This window comes from Mchenga conophoros, linkage group LG11 (assembly GCF_057382185.1).
Source record: "Mchenga conophoros isolate Kocher_MC1m ecotype Shallow Benthic linkage group LG11, M_conophoros_male_GT1.1, whole genome shotgun sequence".
In the NCBI taxonomy this organism is placed as follows: domain Eukaryota; kingdom Metazoa; phylum Chordata; class Actinopteri; order Cichliformes; family Cichlidae; genus Mchenga; species Mchenga conophoros.
Window position 1 is genome coordinate 36,307,843 of NC_140536.1, and position 19,016 is coordinate 36,326,858.

General features: G+C 41.4%; 2 protein-coding genes across 3 annotated transcripts; both read left to right on the forward strand.

The window, feature by feature from the left end:
• Nucleotides 1–6: 6 nt before the first annotated feature.
• Nucleotides 7–1,509, forward strand: glrx3 (glutaredoxin 3). The gene has a single exon (XM_085292709.1). The coding sequence runs from the start codon at nt 7–9 to the stop codon at nt 979–981; it is 975 nt and encodes a 324-aa protein (XP_085148835.1). The 3' UTR covers nt 982–1,509.
• A 2,442-nt stretch (nt 1,510–3,951) lies between these two features.
• Nucleotides 3,952–16,633, forward strand: LOC146564915 (apolipoprotein M-like). 2 transcript variants are annotated; one of them, XM_085290428.1, is made up of 7 exons: nt 3,952–4,208; nt 4,570–4,709; nt 7,151–7,221; nt 15,815–15,952; nt 16,235–16,330; nt 16,413–16,458; nt 16,540–16,633. In XM_085290428.1, exons 1-6 carry the CDS (start codon nt 4,095–4,097, stop codon nt 16,442–16,444), a joined length of 591 nt encoding a protein of 196 aa, XP_085146554.1. In that variant the 5' UTR covers nt 3,952–4,094; the 3' UTR covers nt 16,445–16,458; nt 16,540–16,633. The 2 variants fall into 2 exon arrangements, with proteins under 2 accessions (XP_085146554.1, XP_085146556.1); XM_085290430.1 differs by having other exon boundaries at nt 3,971–4,208; nt 16,431–16,458.
• Nucleotides 16,634–19,016: the final 2,383 nt, after the last annotated feature.

Below are 19,016 nucleotides of genomic sequence, written 5' to 3' on the forward strand. Positions count from 1 at the left end.
AGAAAAATGGCGAATCTCGTGGAGGCGACTACCCAACAGCAGTTTGAAGATTTCTTAGCCAAAGCTGGAAAATGCCTGACCGTGGTGCATTTCCAAGCGGCGTGGGCTCCTCAGTGTGGCCAAATGAACGAGGTGATGGCCGAACTAGCCAAAGAACATGCGCACACTACGTTCGTGAAGCTGGAGGCGGAAGCGGTCCCGGAGGTGTCGGAGAAGTATGAAATTTCCTCCGTCCCCACTTTCCTTTTTTTCAAGGGGGGAGAGAAAGTGGACAGTCTGGACGGGGCCCACGCTCCGGAACTGACTAAGAAAGTGCAGCGCCTCGCGGTGAGCGAGGGTCCCGGTGGAGCCGCTGAGGGCAGCGGCGCAGATCTGAACCAGCGGCTGAAGAAGCTGCTTAACGCCGCCCCCTGCATGCTCTTCATGAAGGGGTCACCCCAGGAGCCCCGCTGCGGATTCAGCCGACAGATAGTGGCGCTGCTGAAAGAGCACAAAATCCAGTTCAGCAGCTTCGACATCCTGTCCGATGAGGAGGTCCGACAGGGGCTGAAGACCTACTCCAACTGGCCCACCTACCCCCAGCTGTATGCGAACGGGGAGCTGGTGGGAGGACTGGACATAGTGAAGGAACTGGCTGAGTCCGGAGAGCTGGAGAACACCTGCCCGAAGGCTGTCACCTTAGAGCACCGACTGAAGACCATCATCAATCAGAGTCCAGTCATGCTGTTCATGAAGGGCAAGAAAGAGGCTGCCAGATGTGGCTTCAGCAGGCAGTTACTGGAGCTCTTGAACGGTACTGGGGTGGATTATGACACCTTTGATATCCTGCAGGATGAAGAAGTGCGGCAGGGGCTCAAGACTTACTCTAACTGGCCAACTTACCCTCAGCTCTACGTGAAAGGAGAGCTTATCGGTGGTTTGGACATTGTCAAGGAGCTGAAGGAGAGTGGAGAGCTGGTATCAGTCCTGAAAGGAGAGTAGTAGATGGATCTGCATTGGCCATCTGAGGGAGGGAACAAGAAGCTGCTGTACATATCCAGATTAGCTCCAGTAACCCTGCAGAAGGGTCAAAATTTTCTCTAGTAACTAATTGTATTGTAGCAGGGGGATAGATTCACTATAATTACAGACAGAAATGAAACTGCTGTCAACAGTAAGAATTTACATCTGTTTTCCTTTCTGGTAATGGTCATTACTGGAAAGTTGGGCTACTAGAAATTCACTTAAGTAAATACTTCTTGCTGTCTGATTCTTGGAAAACTAATGACGTTAGTTCACAATATCTGCATTTTTTGGGATTATAGCTTTCCTTCCAGTGTTGACAGCCTCACGCTTCAGTACGTTATATAAACTTTTATTTTCCTACCCAGGCCAGCTGCTCACTGTTCACACCGTCCTGTCTGCACATTCTCCTCCAAGCTGTTTTTAAGCTCTGTGCAAGGATCACTCTGTTAACAAGCTATGCGTGTTTGTCAGTAAGATTACGATTAAAAATTAAAACAATTTAAAGTGTTTTTTCTCTTATTGTTTAATCTGTAAGCATTCAATCTATTCACCCTGTAAGCATTAGGAAACTGAGGAGACAACTGTTGTAGATTATTTATTTACTCAGTAGAGGAGACGATACAATAAGAGACGAGCCGCCCTGTAACAATGAAGCAGCTACATTGAAGCGCAAGATTTGACAGCGAGGTAATAGAACTAACAAAGTCTGGCTAAATATGTGTGATTCTCCTGAGGGGTAGAAGAAAATTACCACTTACACAAATCCTTTGTTTACAACACAGTTTCAGGGATGGATCTAGGTTTCTACATGGTTTTTCATTGACGTGAAACAACACCATCATGCACGCTGGCTTTAAGCTGGCCTCTGACACTAATCCCTTATGGACCTTCTTTTATTCAGGAGGATTTCTTTTTGTTTGGGTAAAGGACATTTTCAAACTTCTTAGTACAGCTTAACTGTGCAACATTTCTTGTATAAGCCTCAGACTCACAAGCTTAGAGACCAAAATTCAGTTTCATTTTAATGGAAAGAGCCCAAATAATTAATCAAAAGTCCAGAAAAAACACACAATATAATAGTTTTATTGAGTGAAATATGTATTTAATCCCCAAAAAAAACATCACTCAGTATGTGGGGTATTTTATAAGTACATGAACTTTGACCTATTGTCAATGTGGAGAAGCCTTCCCTGTATTTACTGCTCAGCTTCAGTGAACATCTCACCTTTTTTCCCCCAGTTTATTTTTTTTCACCATTGCACAATATTATTCTTTTATTTCGATGTCAAAACTTTTTTGAAGCATGTCTAAATATACTGGTTATAAAATGAAACTTTAAAAATGCATCAAATCTCAATTTAGAAAACAAATCAGGTTGGTTATCTACACAGCAGGAACGACAGTCTATCACCGAGGTTCATGTGTGTTATTTTGAAATTGAGTTAGAGCTGTGTTACACACCTGCTTCCACAAGGTGGAGTTGTTACACCTAATTAACTTTCTCCAGATAATTCACACTTGAAAACAAATACATAAAAATCAGTTTTTCTACATCGTAAGTCTCATAATATTAGCTTTACCTGGCAGCGTCAGATAGATAATGTCCCAGAGGTGTTCTGTTGACTTAGGTCAGGTGAGTGTGGGGCCCAGTCAATGGTATCAGTTCTTTCATCCACCAGGAGCTGCCTACATACTCTTGCAACAAGTGGTTGGGCATTGTTGTGCTCCAGGAAGAACCCAGAGCCCACTGCATTAGTGTACTTATTAACTTACAACTCTGTAGGATCCTTGTATTGCCTCCTGCTACCAGTAGTGACAGTGACCCTAGCCAAAAGCTAGACTAGTGTAAAAACAGTCAGAAAAGATGCAGAGGGAGAAATGTCCTCCACCCTTAAAACCAATCCTGTTTTGGGGCTTTCTCATTGTTTTCCCTCTAGTGCACCTGCATTTATTTCATTAACACCAAAGCGGCTGAACCCGATTAAAAATTCCCCAAACTGACCAGAAGTTTAACTGACTTGTTTTTATACTCTACTCATTATAGTTTATCATCACTTTATTGTAGGAAACAACATAATTTGATCACAATTATGTAACCGTATGCAAAAAAACCCCAAATTGAAATGAAACTAATGTGATGTGATTTTTGATGTAGGAAAAAACTTTCCTTATTTACTTTGAAGTGTGAATTATCTGGAGAAAGTTAATTAGGTGTAACAACTCCACCTTGTGGAAGCAGGTGTGGAACACAGCTCTAAGCAGAATTCAAATGAACACACAGCAGAGACTTCTTCATACATGAGACATGAAAAGGTCAGTTATTCAATTAGCTGTTCAAAATATTTTGGCAATTATTCATAGTCTTTAAAACTGGTCATTTACAGGGAATGTTTGCTTAGTTTTGTTAGTTATTGATTATTGTTTTGTTAATAGCCTTCAACTAAATATTCTTTGTTTTTTGATACAATTGTTTTCTTGACTTTTTTTTTTTTTAAATCAGAAGCAAACCTGATTGAGAGAGCCGTGTGTGATTCTTAATAATTCAGTAATTTAGTTCTCCCAAACCTAGTATGGGAAGACGAAACAGGAAGTTAATGATTCCTAGTGTGTGTGTGTGTGTGTTGACAGAAGGTGTGGGACGCGGGGCAGGATGAACACAAACAAAGTTAAAACTTGGGGTTGTTGTTTGTTATGTTCGTGAGAAAATTTGGTTGGTTCCAGTTTAGAAATAGCCACAAACACCTCCTACATATGATGATGAGTCAGTGATGGTGAGTTTTTAGCGAGTTTATTCCTTTCAGAAAGTGTTGGATGAGTAAGAATACCTGTGAGAATAAATGTCTCAGTTTCCTATAAATGTATTTTATCCTGACGCTGAAGTTTTATGTTCATGGATGCAAACATCCCATTTCCAACCTATTATTTACCTTTAAAGTTCAGGGGTAATGCTGCTGTGCAGATTAATCATTTACCTCCACCCACACTGATAAAGTGGTCTGTTGGAGTATTGCACACATTCAGAGACAATCCTGGGAGTTTCCGGGCATTTTGATCAGGATTACTACAAAGTGTTGACTTAGACTGCAGCTATGTTAAAAGAAGTCTTCTCTCTTGTTCTGTCTTTGTACACTTTGTTGTATCAGACCATCGTTCCCTGCTTGGAGCCTGAGATGCTGTCTGTGAACGCGATCGACCGGCAGAAGGTGAGAGTAAAAATCAAAGGTAGAGGTTTAGATTTATGAAAATACCAAAGGCACTTCCCTCACTGGTCTGAGGGTTTTTTTTATAATAACCTCAGTACGACGGGATTTACTGTTGACCTTATTGCATAATGTTCTGGTTAAGTGCATCTTATCTGTACAGGATTGGTATTTCACACTTATTACAACTGCAGAGAGATTTACCGAGATAAATATTAAGTACAACCACAAAGATGCACTTCCTACTCCCTCTGGTCTTTCCATAAGTGGTCTTCTGACGTGGGCTATTTTAAATAGCTTTCGTTCTCATACAGTTACTGCTACCCCGCACTGTCATGTCACACTCTGTGTGTGTCTGTTGCAGCATCTGGGGACATGGTACTTTAAAGCTGCAGTCAGTCACAGAGAGGCGGACATCCAGAAGTTCAGAGTGCTGGACAACATTGTCTTCACCATGGAGGAAAGAGCAAACGACACACTGCTGCTGACTGGACACATGCGCATGTGAGGCAGCAAGTTCAAGCACACACACACACACACACACACACACACACATTTTCAAATCTTTCATTTCTTTCTGGCCTTTGACACCACATGAGATGTTGGTTTTTATTTTTTCGTTTTATTTTAGTTGTTTTTAGTTGATTCTATGCTGTTTTATGTTGTTTTCTTTTTTAATATAGCGCTGTTTTAATTTTTATGTATTATGTGTTTTATTTATTTATTTTTCCTGTTTTCTGTTATTCTATTTTTTTCAACTTATTTTCTGCACAGCACTTTGGTCCTGTGCTGGGTATTTTAAAGTGCTTCATAAATAAAATTGGATTGGATAACTTTGTTGGGACATCTCATTGACATAATGCTTTCCATAACTGCATACCCTAACCATTACAAATGAACCCCTAACCCTATACCTTAGCCTAAACCTAACCATAACCTAATTGTAACCCTGACATTAAAACCACATTTTGAGTCTGAAAATGTCTTCATGGGGACGAGCATTTTGTCCCCATAAGTGACTGTTGATCCCCGCAAGTACAGTATGCCAGTTTTCTTTTTTCACAAATAATAATAATAATAATAATAATAATAAAATAACTCGATGTAAGGGAAAAAATGAAATGTTCTTGCAAAACTCAAAGGGTATGCAGAAGAGAATTTCTGAATGTGAAGCTAAGTTTAAAATTCAAGCTCACAAAAACTGGGTAATAGAAAACTGGAAAGATGTTGAGGTCTGATGAGTCTCAGTTACTGCAGACAACATTTAGGTTTGACAGTGTTTCTAGTAGGTAATGGCAGAAAAGCTGAAGAGGGTGAATTGAGGCTGTGGTTTGGGGAAGGCCTCAGGATAGCACACTGTGTTTGAGCTCAGATCAGCTCAAACTGGTTTAGTGAACATGATGATGATGAGTTCGCTGCAGTCTAGTGGCCTTTCACAAAATTACCAAATCTCAATCCAACACAGCACCTTTGGGATGTAAATAAATCTGCAGCAATTGTGATGCTATTGTGTCACTATGGACCAAAGTCTCTGAGGACTCATCTATGCCACAAAGAATTAAGGCAGCTCTGAAGGTAAAAAGGGGTCCAGCACAATAAAATCATGCTATACTCAATAAAGTGGCCTGTGAGTGTATATGAATGCAAATAATGAAAAGCATAAATAACCCACTTCAATGATATTCTCTGGACCAGGGGTGGGCAACTCCAGGCCTCGAGTGCCGGTGTCCTGCAGGTTTTAGATGTCCTTGATCCAACACAGCTGATTTAAAGGCTAAATGACCTCCTCAACTTGTCTTAAAGTTCTCCAGAGGCCTGGTAATGAACTAATCATTTGATTCAGGTGTATTGACCCAGGGTGAGATCTAAAACCTGCAGGACACCAGCACTCGAGGCCTGGAGTTGCCTACCCCTGCTCTGGACATTGAAGCTAAATGAAATCACCTGTGAAATTGTGAAATCACCTGCATCAAAGCAAGTTGAAACATGTGATGCACACAATTATTTAATAAAATCGTATCCCGAAAAAGCACGTCAGCTTAACAACACAGAACATTTCTAAGCTGTGAGCTATAGTTTCCTCCTCTGAAATGCAACAACTGTTCATTCACTTGTGTCATTGCACTTAGATTATTGTAATGCCCTCTTTACGGGCATAGAAAAATCACCTCTGTGACACCTGCAATTCAGAATGCTGCAGCCAGACTCCTGACACATTCTGGGAAGCAAGCTCACATTACCCCTGTTTTATTTCCTTTACATCAGCTCCCACTTGATTTCAGGAGTTTTAAAATCCTCACACTTACATACAGATAAGCAAATAGACAAACTCCAGACTATTTATCTCAACTTTTTCCTCAAACACACTGCTGGTTGCTATCTCACAACCTCGAACTTTATTAGCTGTCCCTCATCCAAGGCTAAAGACTAAGGGGGACAGAGCTTTTCAGTCTGTGGCACCGAGGCTCTGAAACAGTTTACCACTGTAGTTCTGTTTAGCTGACTCTGTGGAGTCTTTCTCTAATCCAACCTTCTGCTGAGATTCTTTTGTTATCTGTTTTTAACCTTAAATTCTGTTTTTAATATGGTTCTTTGTTTATATTGCATTGTAATTGTTGTTCAGCGCTTTGTGATTCTGATTACAGTGAAATAAACTTTACTTACTTTCAAGTTAGTTAAAAAATAGAAATGTTCCAGTGGAGTGTTCCTGATTTTGGAGTTTGACGAAATGGATAAACACGTGCGTGAAACTGCTTAATGGAATGGTCAGAACAGGAGAAATTAACAGAAACAAGAAACCCCACAAGCACAAATAGATACTAGAATTAGGGAAGTGATGTGTAGAAAATGTAACAGTCGTCAGTGCATGTTTCAGAATGAAACGAAAGTCTTTCTTCTATGTTTCACTTGCATTTATAAAAATTGCCATGTTCACTGTTTTTCAGGGGGGATAACTGCATAAAGCAGACCTGGACCTATCATATAAATCTTGAGAGCAATGATTTGGAACTGGAAGGTATCTGCAGCACCATCTACTTACACAGACGCTTATAATACACACATACACACAGTAAATATGGGTTTCCACAGGTCAAAGTAAGTTAGATTTTTAAGATGGTAACTTTGTGCTCATAAATAAAAAAGAATAAACAAACTGACAACAAATACAGCAACAAACTATGCAGCAGCTTCCCAGAGTCCTGCTGTTATCTGTTTGGGGAAACCCTTTCTATTACCCTTTCTAAGTATTTCTTAAAAATGTCAGTGCAGGCAAGAAGAAAACACCGGCAGAACTGTTGATGAAGTTAAAGAAAACAAATTTTTTTCTAACTTTTCTAATTTTAATGGTGTTTGGCTCATTGCTACGGGTCATTCGATCCTTATACAACTGTTGCAAGAGCTTGGTCCACATAGCCAGCAATAAGTCAGACTCGTTCCCGGTGGGTGATGGGTCCTGCCAGGGCTGCCCTTTGTCACAAATTCTGTTCGTAACTTTTATGGACAGAATTTCTAGGCGTAGCCAAGTGGCAGAAGGCTTTCACTTCGGTGGTCTCAGGATCTCATCTCGGCTTTTTGTGAATGATGTGGTTCTGTTGGCTTCATCGGGTGATGGCCTCCAGCTCGCTTTGGAATCGGCACCTCCAAATTTGAGGCCATGGTCCTCAGCCGGAAAAGGGTGGAGTGCCCACTTGGGTCAGGGACAAGTTCTTGCCCCAAGTGGAGAAGTTTAAGTATCTCATGGTCTTGTTCAGGAGTGACGGGAGAAGGGAGCGGGAGATTGACAGACGGATTGGTGCTGCAGCTGCAGTGATCTGGACGCTATATTGGTCTGTTGTGATGAAGAGAGAGCTGAGTGTAAAAGCAAAGCTCTCAATTTACTGGCCGATCTAGGTCCCTACCCTCACCTGTGGTCACGAGCTGTGGGTAGTAACCGAAAGAACGAGATCACGGATACAAGCGGCGGAAATGGGCTTCTTTGGAAGGGTGATTGAGATAGGGTGAGCAGTTCGGCCATCCGGGAGGAGCTCAGAGTAGAGCTGCTGGTCCTTCATTTCGAAAGGAGCCACTTGAGGTGGTTCGGGCATCTGACAAGGATGCCTCTAAGCACCTCCTGAGTGAGGTCTCCAGGGCATGTCCCACCAGGAGGAGGCCCCGGGGCAGACGCCTGGGAACGCCTCGGTGTTCCACTGGACAAGCTGGAAGAGGTGGCTGGGGAGAGGGACGTCTGGGCTTCTCTGCTTAGGCTGCTGCCCCTGCAACCTGGCCCCAGATAAATGGGAGAAGATGGATGGATGGATAAATGTTTTAGATGAATACGCAAACACATTTTCATTATTTGAAATTCTCAATTAAATCTGTGTTGATATAATTGCTTTACTTTAGACAGACAAAAGTACATTTATTACGTTTTGCAAATTAAATTACTGATATTCAAATTTAGCCGTCAATCATTAGTCTTGTTTTGTAGAAAGTTTATAGTAAAAGATAACACAGACGTCAAGTCAACTTGAAAATTCAAAAGTTAGATCAAAACAGATAGCAGCGTGCAGTAATGCTCTGCACACTCCTGACTGTGCTATCACCATAACGATCAATGACCCAGCTACACAATTCACTCACTGTGTCACAGCTTTGCTTATCTAACATGAACACACACACACACACACACACACACACACACACACACACACACACACACACACGCAAAGAACAATTCAGTACACAGAATGCGTATCATACCAGCCAACTGTCAAATTTTGCTCCTGCAAATGCAGAACTTCTTACAGTCCCACTAAAATTTGACACATAGTTTTACACTCCTTACGTTTGTACGGAGCCCCGCAGGGGACACGGGAGAAAAAAAAATTAAGACGGATTTTTGCAAGATCTCGCAAAAGTCCGTCTTAACTCTGTTACCTAATGCAGATGTTTGAGAATACTGGGTTAAGTGGATTAAAGTATCAAACAACTCGATCTCATTCTAAAATATTACAGTTTTTCTTGATTGCATTGACCTGCCTAAAAAAACTGGGATCCATTCAGTTTTTAACATCACTATCTCAGCAGAGCAAGTATGTTAACAATTTTTTCACTGAATTGACACATTTTCCCACCAGACTGCAAAACAGTTATTACAGATGTGATTCAAGTAGTCCAAACCCCACTGTTTTAGCTGTAGTAACCAAACAGAAATATGTATGAAACCCCTAAGGCACCTGTTTGACACTCCAAGTTCAAGTTCAAGTTCAAATTTTATTCGCCACATGCAGTGGCAGGTTGCCCTGCAGTGGAATGAACCCGCCCCCCGACCTTACACACACAACACAGACATCACATGGGGATACAAGTCAGAGAACGGTTGCATTACAGAAAAACACTGAAATGTGCACTACAATGGGAAAGTACAAGAGGAAAAAAAGAGACCTCTGCTCATGCTGGGCTTCTGGGAGGACAGCATGAGACCAGGAAACAAAAAAACTCCTTCTCACAGAAAGCACATAAATGTCGAAGCGTCGAAGGCGTTTGGAAGGGGAGGAGGGATGAGTGAGTGCTTATCAGTGTAAGTGTATGTGTGTGCATGTCCATAGTTCAGCTGAGACATTGTCCCTCGCCCTGCCAGGCTAAGTAAACAGACTGCCAGCCAACCCAGGTGGCCTTGCATGGAGTGGGAAGAACAGTCTAAACACAGTCATTTTTAGGGAGTTTTTGTTCGGCTCCAGCCTTGAGACCACAGCTGGCACCAAAGGGATAGCCACATTATGATGGTAATTTTTATTTAGTGCAAACAACTCATGAGAATTTCAAGCTGTTCTTAACAGTCTGACACTGGTCTCTCCATCTCCTGTTGGAGAGCCGCGAGCTTCTCCATGATGTTATCAAACTTGCGCTCCGTGGTCTTGTCATTCTTGTGCTCAAAGAGCAGATTCTGAGAACTCACGACCGCAGTGAGCTGCTCCAAGATGTGATCCAATTTATTCTGAGTATTCACAACAGCCGTAAGCTTCTCCAAGGTCTTATCCATGCTGCACTCAGTGAGCCCATTCTGCGAAGTTGCACCTCGTCCCATCGTTTCAATCCCAGCGAGCAGCCTTGGGGGGGTTTGAACAGCCGGTTCCGCTTTCTTAATTCTCCGATAAGCCAGGGCCAAGCCAGCTCCGATCAGCAAGAACCCTGTTATCATGGTTCCGAATAGGTTGATATCTTCAGCGTCCTCGATCGACAGTCCCGCCAGGCACACGACCCTCCATGTCTGCCACCCGTCCATCGTGTATCCGGCAGGGAAAGTACCTCCAGGACACTCGGACTTCTCGTTGAGAAAAGGGTGTCAATAGCATTCAGGGACCAGTTGATCAAATCCATAATTCTCTTTTAGGTTTTAGAAACAGACTGTGAGAGAGTGTTTCAGGGAAAAGTAAAAACACGAGACAAGACAAAGACATAAGAAGCTAAGCAGGGAAGATAAGGGAGAGCAGGAGAAAAGTGTGACCGCCTTCGCCAAGAGCCATCACAATAATCTTCAGTCTGCAGGACTTAAAAGGTGGCACGTCTGTGTTGTTCTTTACCAGCACGGATGGAGGCGGTCTGAGGCAAATGAGAGTGAGAGTAAGAGGTAGAGGGGTGCAGGTGTAGTTGGAAAGGCCCAAGTTTCAGAAGAAATTTGGGCAGCTGTTGTTGATCATGTTATCAATCATGGCCTTTTACTTAGAGGCTGGACAAAGAGTACAGCTTGTTCTAGACAGAAACACTGCTGCATTCGTTGTCAGAATTTTTTGACTGGAGAACAGATTGCTGTGCAGTATATACAGAGATATCTTCAGTGATATACTTTGTGTAACTGTTTCCTCATTCCCATTACAACTTACTATACATCTTTATAGAATCCAAAGGCTGCCATCCTCTGCATATTGTGAACATGGTCGTTACAAACAATGCCATAAGCCTGACCACCACTGACCGCGTCCTAAGAAGTAACCATGTGGAAATGAAGCAGCAGTTCCATCTCAAAGGAACTCTGATGCTGTGAAGGAGGCCAGATGAAAATATGTGGAAATATTACTATACTGTAATGCCTTGTCATATCATACAGTTAGAGTCAACTGGAGACACCTTTCATTGTAAGTTTGTCCTTTTTTACTGAGAGAATAATGGGGCTTGAAGTTGGGGGCACATCGTGTCTCCATTTATGTTGTAAAAGAGGAGATGTGGAAAGAACCCCACTGGGTACAGCCCCACTTTCACCGTTTCAGGACAGAGGGGCGCCAACATAACCGTGCGTGCTGCCATCCCCAGTGATGGTGTCCTATGCCATATCCCCACTATTGGCCCGTACAACACCGAGCGCCTCATAACATTCCTGAACGCACTTTGTGAGAAGCTGATCCCACCTGAGGAGAGACGGCTGTTGAGGCCGGTCATGCCAATCTTGTAATTATTTTGGAGAATGTGGTGTTGCACCACTCTCACCTTGTCAATAAGCGGTTTGCAGTACACCCTCGTATGATGATGCAGTTCCTCCCAGCATATTGCCCATTTCTGAATCAAAGCATTTCTGATTCTGCATCCAGTTCATTGCCAGAAGACAGATTTGGTCCAGGCTATGTAGAAAGTTGACAACTGGCTACAATGACGAGCAATGGTGCACTGATTTGCACTGAGGACTGTATTTTGTTGTCCATTGTGTAATGATTGATTGGAAGAGCTCATACATGTGTTCGCAGATTAGAATCTGCTTTTGTTTCATATTTTAAATGTTTTTCTACGGTTAGAGTCAGTTTGCACTTTGACCATGAGCGCCTCTGTTTAGGCCTGTGTGCGCTAACTGTTTGGAAAGTGTGGAGTTTGCTGTCATGCAGTGGCCAACTCAAAAAAACAAACCTAAAAAAGTGTCACTGCTGTGTCGGCAGATGTTCAGGCAGAGGTTGGGATGAGGAGTGAGTTTATTTAAGTGGAGATGGGGAGGACAGGAACCAAGAAATAACTAAACTGGGAAAACCTAAACACATGAAACTGAAGCCAAAACTCACAAGATAACATGCAGCGGAACACAGGGAGACCCGGGGAGACATCACAGAAGAACCAGCAACTAACAGAGGCAAATACAAGGCTTAAATACACATAGGTGATAACGTGGGAATGAGACACAGAAGGAGAGCACAGCTGGGAGTAATCAGACATGACGAGACCAGACCTTCACAATAACACAGGAAATACACAAAGACGCAGACCAGAGGGGAAGAGAAAAACACTGAGGAGCACGAGGGAGAGCACAGACATGATGATAAACTAAACTAAACAACTTAGGACCGATAGAATAACTCCAAAAACAACAAATGAACTTCACAGTCTACAGAAACACAAGGAAACAAAGAATACTGGGTCAGAATGACCCAGGACCATGACAACAAGTATAATGATGTGGGTGGTAATCTGCGACTATGGTACCAAAATGATTACCATCATCATCAACTACTTCCTGCCTTTACACCTGGACTTTTTTGCCCTTTAAAAGTGGCAAAATGTGTGCCTATCTAACCACCTACTGTGGCACTGTGGCATATCATGTTAAATAACTTTTAACAGCTGCACTGACCTAGTTTTCATTTCTTCACAAGTTGTTTTTCATTATGTGTCACATCATTTGGTGACACAGTTGTTGAAGCAGCAGTAGGTCAGATGTTTAGGCTCCTTCAATTGTTGAAATCTCCTTGGGCATACCACTAAACCCTGTATTTCCCCAAAGCAGCTGTGGCCATTGGTAGATCTGGGTAATAACACTTGTAAAGTGGACTTTAATGTTTGTTCATTATCCTGGTACACCAAGATTTTCTTTAATTATCCCATTATGTCCCGGCTCTGCTAGGCAACAGGGAAGGTAACATAAATGAGGCCACCACGGAGGGAATCAGTTTAAGAAAAAGGTTTATTACAAAAAAAGTCAGAACTGAAAACTGATAGCAAACCACTAGGCAATTGGCCAACACAAAAGAACTTTCTCGTGTACAGGTACAAATTAGGTCTAGCCTCACAGGCAGGAATACGACTGAAGGCTATTCAGGCAAAATTCCACACCTTAAACAGAGTTCAACAAACATGGTACAAAGACAGAAGCTTGAGGGACAACCTGCACATTCAGTCCAAAGCAGTGTCCACTGAATGAAAGTTCTTCAGCCTTTTGTAGTCACAGGTGGGTACAATCAGTCACTCATTGGTCCCTGGAGCATCACAGGTCAACAGCCAGCCAATCGTCTGTAGGTCCTGGCACACTTGGGTTTCCCTACAGGGAGGCCGGCCCACTTCCTCCAAGGCCAGGGGCCGTAACATCAGCCTCAAATGATCATTTCATACACCCACAGGGGATCTCCTCCTGGTCAGACATTTCTTTTTTTTTTTTTTTCTTTCCTGGCTCTTGATGGAGGTGGTCACACTTTCTCCCTCTCCCTCAGTCCAGGCCACCCGCGTCGACCGAAGATTGTTGACTTTTGCCTAACTGAGTGAAGGGACACTTTCTCTCAGCTGAACACGGACACACGCACACATACGCATGTACACTGACAGAGACCTACACTCACCCCCCCACCCCCACCCCCTCCAAACGCCTTCAAAGCTTATGTCTTCTATGTTGTGAGATGTGATGATTCATGTGTCATGTGCTGAGGTGTTTTTTTATTAAACTGATCTCCCCGTTGGAGCTCAGTCTGGGGGGAGTTCGTTTGTCTTTCATCGTGTTGTGCACTTTCCATTGTTTCGGATCGGGTCGCTGCTCGTGCGGTCGACCGTCCATTGCTAGCCTGACCTGTCTCCCCAATGTGATGTTTGTGTATTGTATGTGCGGTTGGCAAAGTATCTATCTTAATTGCCCCTTGGGGATAAATAAAGTCACTGTGACTCTGACTGAGACATGCTTGAAGCACAACACCTAAGTGGTGATCAGTAGGCCAGAACCACCTCAGCTGACTCCTTTGGATGTGGTAGAGCAGCAGCTCTAACCAGACTCCCACAAATGACCCGTCTCAAAGAGTGAGCCCAAACGTGATTTGGAAGAAGCTCATGTCTACCACTTGTATTCCGCTGAATTTTAACCCAAACCATAACCTTTTTTTTTTTTAAAGAACCTAACAATGTAGGACAAGTGTAAAGTTCACTGAGCTGTAAGGTGAAAGTCACTTCTGTGAAAGATTGTTTCATGTTTTAGGAGCAAAGTGATTAATATCAGCACAAACCCCCTGGCTTCTGTGATGTATTTACCCGTTAAAAGGGAAAATATTTGTGACCATTTCACCAACAGTATCCTGTTCAACAGACTGTGGGTTTGCATATCTGATGTCACAGGGATTTGCAGCATGTATTTGCAATCGGTGGTTTTTTTGTTTCATTTTTTTGCTTGTTTCGTGAGGGAAGGACTCGTTTGTCTCACCTCAATGGCCTTACATTCCTCAGGGTTCAATTTTAGGGCAACAGTTCAGACAAGACCTCAGATAGGAATGAACTGTTCAGAATTTGATTTATAGGCCCTTCGAGTCTGATAGTAATGCAAAAGAAACCAAGGTTTTCTATAAATTACTTGTAATTACTTCAAACACATATAATTGACAGTTTTCATTGTAACACATAAATTACAAAAAAAAAGTCTTGACCCATCCACACGAAGCTGGTCAAAAAGTGTGAAAGTCAGTCATCATTTTCTTTTAGTTTTAAAACAGCAAAAATAAACAGCTTCTTCTCAGTGTTTAACTCGTGCTGTCTATGCCCATAAAAATTTATAGTTTCTTTGATCTAAATAAAACTGCATGTGCAAAAAAAGCAAAAAGAAAAGACACCAGGAATGGGATGAATATCTTTCCAGAGTATTGTATTTATCAGCCCAAAAGAGAATTTTATGTTCTCGTCCCTGTGAATCCCCTTTGCTGTAACACGTCATGCTATACAAATAAATTGACAGTGAACATAAACACTGCAAATAACTACAGTGCCCCAGAAATGACTTTAAAAATGTGCTGGTCCTTTTATTTGATGGTGAATTGAGTCTACATCACAAAAAAGTGGTTAGCAACAGCATAAAGGCAGAAAGTCCCACATTCAGCACCTGAAATGACTGTAAAGTTTAAAAATCAACCCTGCCACATTATAGGGACAAGTGAAAATTTCTGCCACCTGTTATGGACTATTTTTATAATACCACATTAAATGGGAAACCACAATGGGACTCTACTGAATGCACTATTTTATTCCACCTTAGGTCACAGCCATGTTCTTGTGATTTAGGATTTTGACAATTTCTTTAATGACAAATCAGTAATTTCTTATTAGAGTTGACAAGATAACTAAATTCAGATTTAGCTTTTCTAACTGACCAGCCCCGTCACCCTGTTTTTCTATGCTTTAATGTACCCAGGGCCCAATTTCCACTGTAGAATTCTGTTTATTTGATCCATTGAAGTAGCATTTTCTGCAGCACTTTAGCTCAAAACTGACAGAATTCTGCTTCTTAAATTTAGATTTTTACACGGAGACCCTATTTAAAGCTAAAGTTTGATTAGAAGTTTCATTAGAAGAGAAAATTGATATCACAGTCATTATCTGCTTTGCTCTTTTCTGTGATTTTACTACAGGAAGGCCACAGCGCAAGAACCTACTATGGAGTGGCAAGTGGGCCGAATGCTCCGAATGCATCATTTTCCAGGAAATAGAGCCTCCACTAGACAAGGAGAAAGGAACGGAAGACTCCCTGCATAGACACATGCTGTATTGTAAGCTATTTTAAAGAATTAGAAGTTAAATGCAAATAAATGATTAAACAAAATGAAGCATTGTGCTTGAATCAAATGTCAGAAATATTAAGTCAGCCAAGTGATTACTGTAAGTGTGTTAACCGCTGCACTAGAGAACCAATCTTAAAGATGACAAAAATTACAATAAAAATTTAAACCTTTGGTTATTTTAAATGTTTGACACAATTCCAGCTTTCTGCTGAATGCACACACTAAACTTTCTTGACTAACTTACTTTTCGGTAACTATTTTTCTTTCAAGCTCGCAGCAGTAATAGCTCTGACATCGTGGCAACATTTCTGAAAAATGCAGCCTGTCATGACATGCAGGCGAACGTCACACCACGTCAAGAGAAAGGTGAGCGGTTTAGATATTATCTCTAACCACTCAAATAAATTTGTTTGTGCTTGAATGCAATAGTATTTGTCGACCTCTAAAGTTATACCTGTATTTACAGAGTTTTGCACGTAGTTATCAAGATTACGGTGAGCACATGCAGCATATACATTTTTCATATGTATGTGTCTATGTATGTATGACTGTTAAAATGTTCTTGGTTTTTACAGGTTACTGTTGGATCCACTGGCATCCTCAATTACAAGAATATTTCTTTCTTTTTTTCTTGAGTAATTGTTAACCAATTAAAACCAAAACACCTAAGTCCTGTCTCCCTCATGTGATTTGCTTTTCCATTTTTAAATTTATAAGTATATCAAGTTACGGTGCATCAGAAAACATCACAAAAAACACAGTGATCTTTATTGTTAAAATGAAACAACATCTATCAAAGATCTACACAGAAGGGGGCCTGCCTCACAGTACGTCTCTGCAGAAAAAAACTGGGTGATTTCCATGATGCTTTTGAGCAGAATGAGCTGTTCACAAAAGTTGTAAAGTAGGTGTCAAGGTTGTGCTGTGGCAGGCAGGATGTAGAAACAAAACAAGATACAAGAAAGAAAACATGATAACCGGGAGCTCAGTAGGAACTCAGGAGACCAGAAACTAGAAATCAAAGAAACTAGAAAACTAAGAGCTGATGAGAAAACAAACACAGGAGCAAGGAGGAAACATACAGCACAGAGAGGGTACGACATGACAACAGGCAGAGGAAAACACCGTGCTAAAATACACAGGGGAGAAACAAGAGAATGGAAACAGGAGGGAAACACAGCTGGGATTAATCTGACATTAAAAAAACCCTATTTTTATTCTCTGGCTTTTAACTCTGTGGGTAACTGATATTTATCATTATTTTTAATTTTATTGATATGTCTGGTTTTATTACTATGTGCATATTAGTATTGTACAGCACTTTGATCTACCAGGTGTGTTTTTAAAGTGCTATATAAATAACTAAATGATGATGATGATGATAACAAGACGGGGAGGAAGCAAAATTGAATACACTGAACACAGGACAAGGAAGCTTAACACAGTGAATGGGGAGACACGGTGAACATAGGGACAAGGGTGACTGGGCATGAAACATGGGACATGGGAAAAGCACCGAGTAGACGTGGGAACAGAGACTAAACACGGGCTAACATAAATACTAAGGAGGAAGGACTACAATCACTAAGAACACAAGAAATAAAGAGAACCAAAACCAGGAATAACAATAAACAATCAAGATTAAATCAGAATCTGAAACACAAATACAGTGACAGTAGGATTATTGTGTCCACTTTATTATTGTTTTACTCAATGCATATTACATCCACAGTCATTAAAGGAATAGTAAGTTTGCTTAATACCACACAGTAATTTTGCCGTCATCAAAATTCTACCATCATTGTATTTGATCTTTCCTCAGGGAAACAAAGGGGAGTGTGATTGTGAAATGAGTGTTTGTAAAAACCCAGTCACTTAGTAACTTGTTATTGAAGTAATTCAGGCAGTTGCAAATGCCTTGGGGAATCCATCATAGGTAGTGACACACAGTAGACAGAGTGAATGTTTTTTTTGTATTTTGTTTTTTTGTTGTTTTTTTTGGGGGGGCACCAAAGGTTGGTTCTAGAATTGAGTGAGTTACTGAGCACACCTCATCAGTATATGAGATGTAGTAGAGTATAATAAGTCTCTCGCATTGTTCAATTCAATTTTATTTATACAGCTCAAAACCACAACAAAAGTTGCCTCAAGGTGCTTTGTATTGTAAGATAGATCCTACAAAAATACTTGCTGAGGAAAACCCAACAATCGTATGACCCACTATGAGCAAGCGCTTTGATCACAGTGGGAAGGAAAAACTCCCTTTCAACAGGAAGAAACCTCCGCAGAACCAGGCTCACCGGTGTCCACATTGTTGTGGAGAAATTTTTACCCACTCTTCTTTACATTCCTTCAGCTCATTGAGCTTTGTGGGCATTCTCTTATACACAGCATTTGTGTATACAGATCATTTTGTTTTAGATTTCCGGATTTTTTTGGGATCAACAAAGTTTCAGCCAAGCTTTGTTTGTCAGACAGATGGTCTTACATCTAGCGCTATAACACTAAGGTCCATGCTTGACTGTAAACTGACTCCATCCATTGGGCCAAATCATCACCCATTCATCACAGTACTACCCATTTGGTATGAAGTGTTTACTGAGATCCTGTGTTTGGTTTTCTCCACATGTGGAGCAATGATTTATGAGCAAACATTTTCTTTTTGGAGATGTTTGATGTTTCAGTCCAAATGACATTGTTCTAGAAATCTTGTGGTTTGTTCAGATGCAATTTTACAAACTTAAAATATACCACTATGTTCTTTTTAGTCAGAAGAAGCTTCCTCAGGGCAATCAAGCCAACTTTTCTAAAGATAATATCATGAACTTGATCTAACATACTAAGTCAGACCTATAGAGTCTAAGATGTGGCTCTTGCATATTTTTGCCATTTCACTGAGCATTGCATTGTCGGACCTTAGGGTGAATCTTCTGGAATGTGCCCTCCCAGGAGGATAATTCACAGAAAACAATCATGGCACCTGCACTGAAGGTTTTCTTCTTGTGAATAATCCTTCTTGGTAGGGACGGGTATCATTTAGGTTTTATCCAAT

Coding starts and splice junctions, on each gene's coding strand:
- glrx3 (XM_085292709.1), top strand. CDS start 7: ATGGCGAATCTCGTGGAGGCGACTACCCAACAGCAGTTTGAAGATTTC.
- LOC146564915 (XM_085290428.1), top strand. CDS start 4,095: ATGTTAAAAGAAGTCTTCTCTCTTGTTCTGTCTTTGTACACTTTGTTG. Junction 4,710..7,150: donor CTGACTGGACACATGCGCAT/GTGAGGCAGCAA, acceptor ACTGTTTTTCAG/GGGGGATAACTGCATAAAGC. Junction 15,953..16,234: donor GCATAGACACATGCTGTATT/GTAAGCTATTTT, acceptor TTTTCTTTCAAG/CTCGCAGCAGTAATAGCTCT.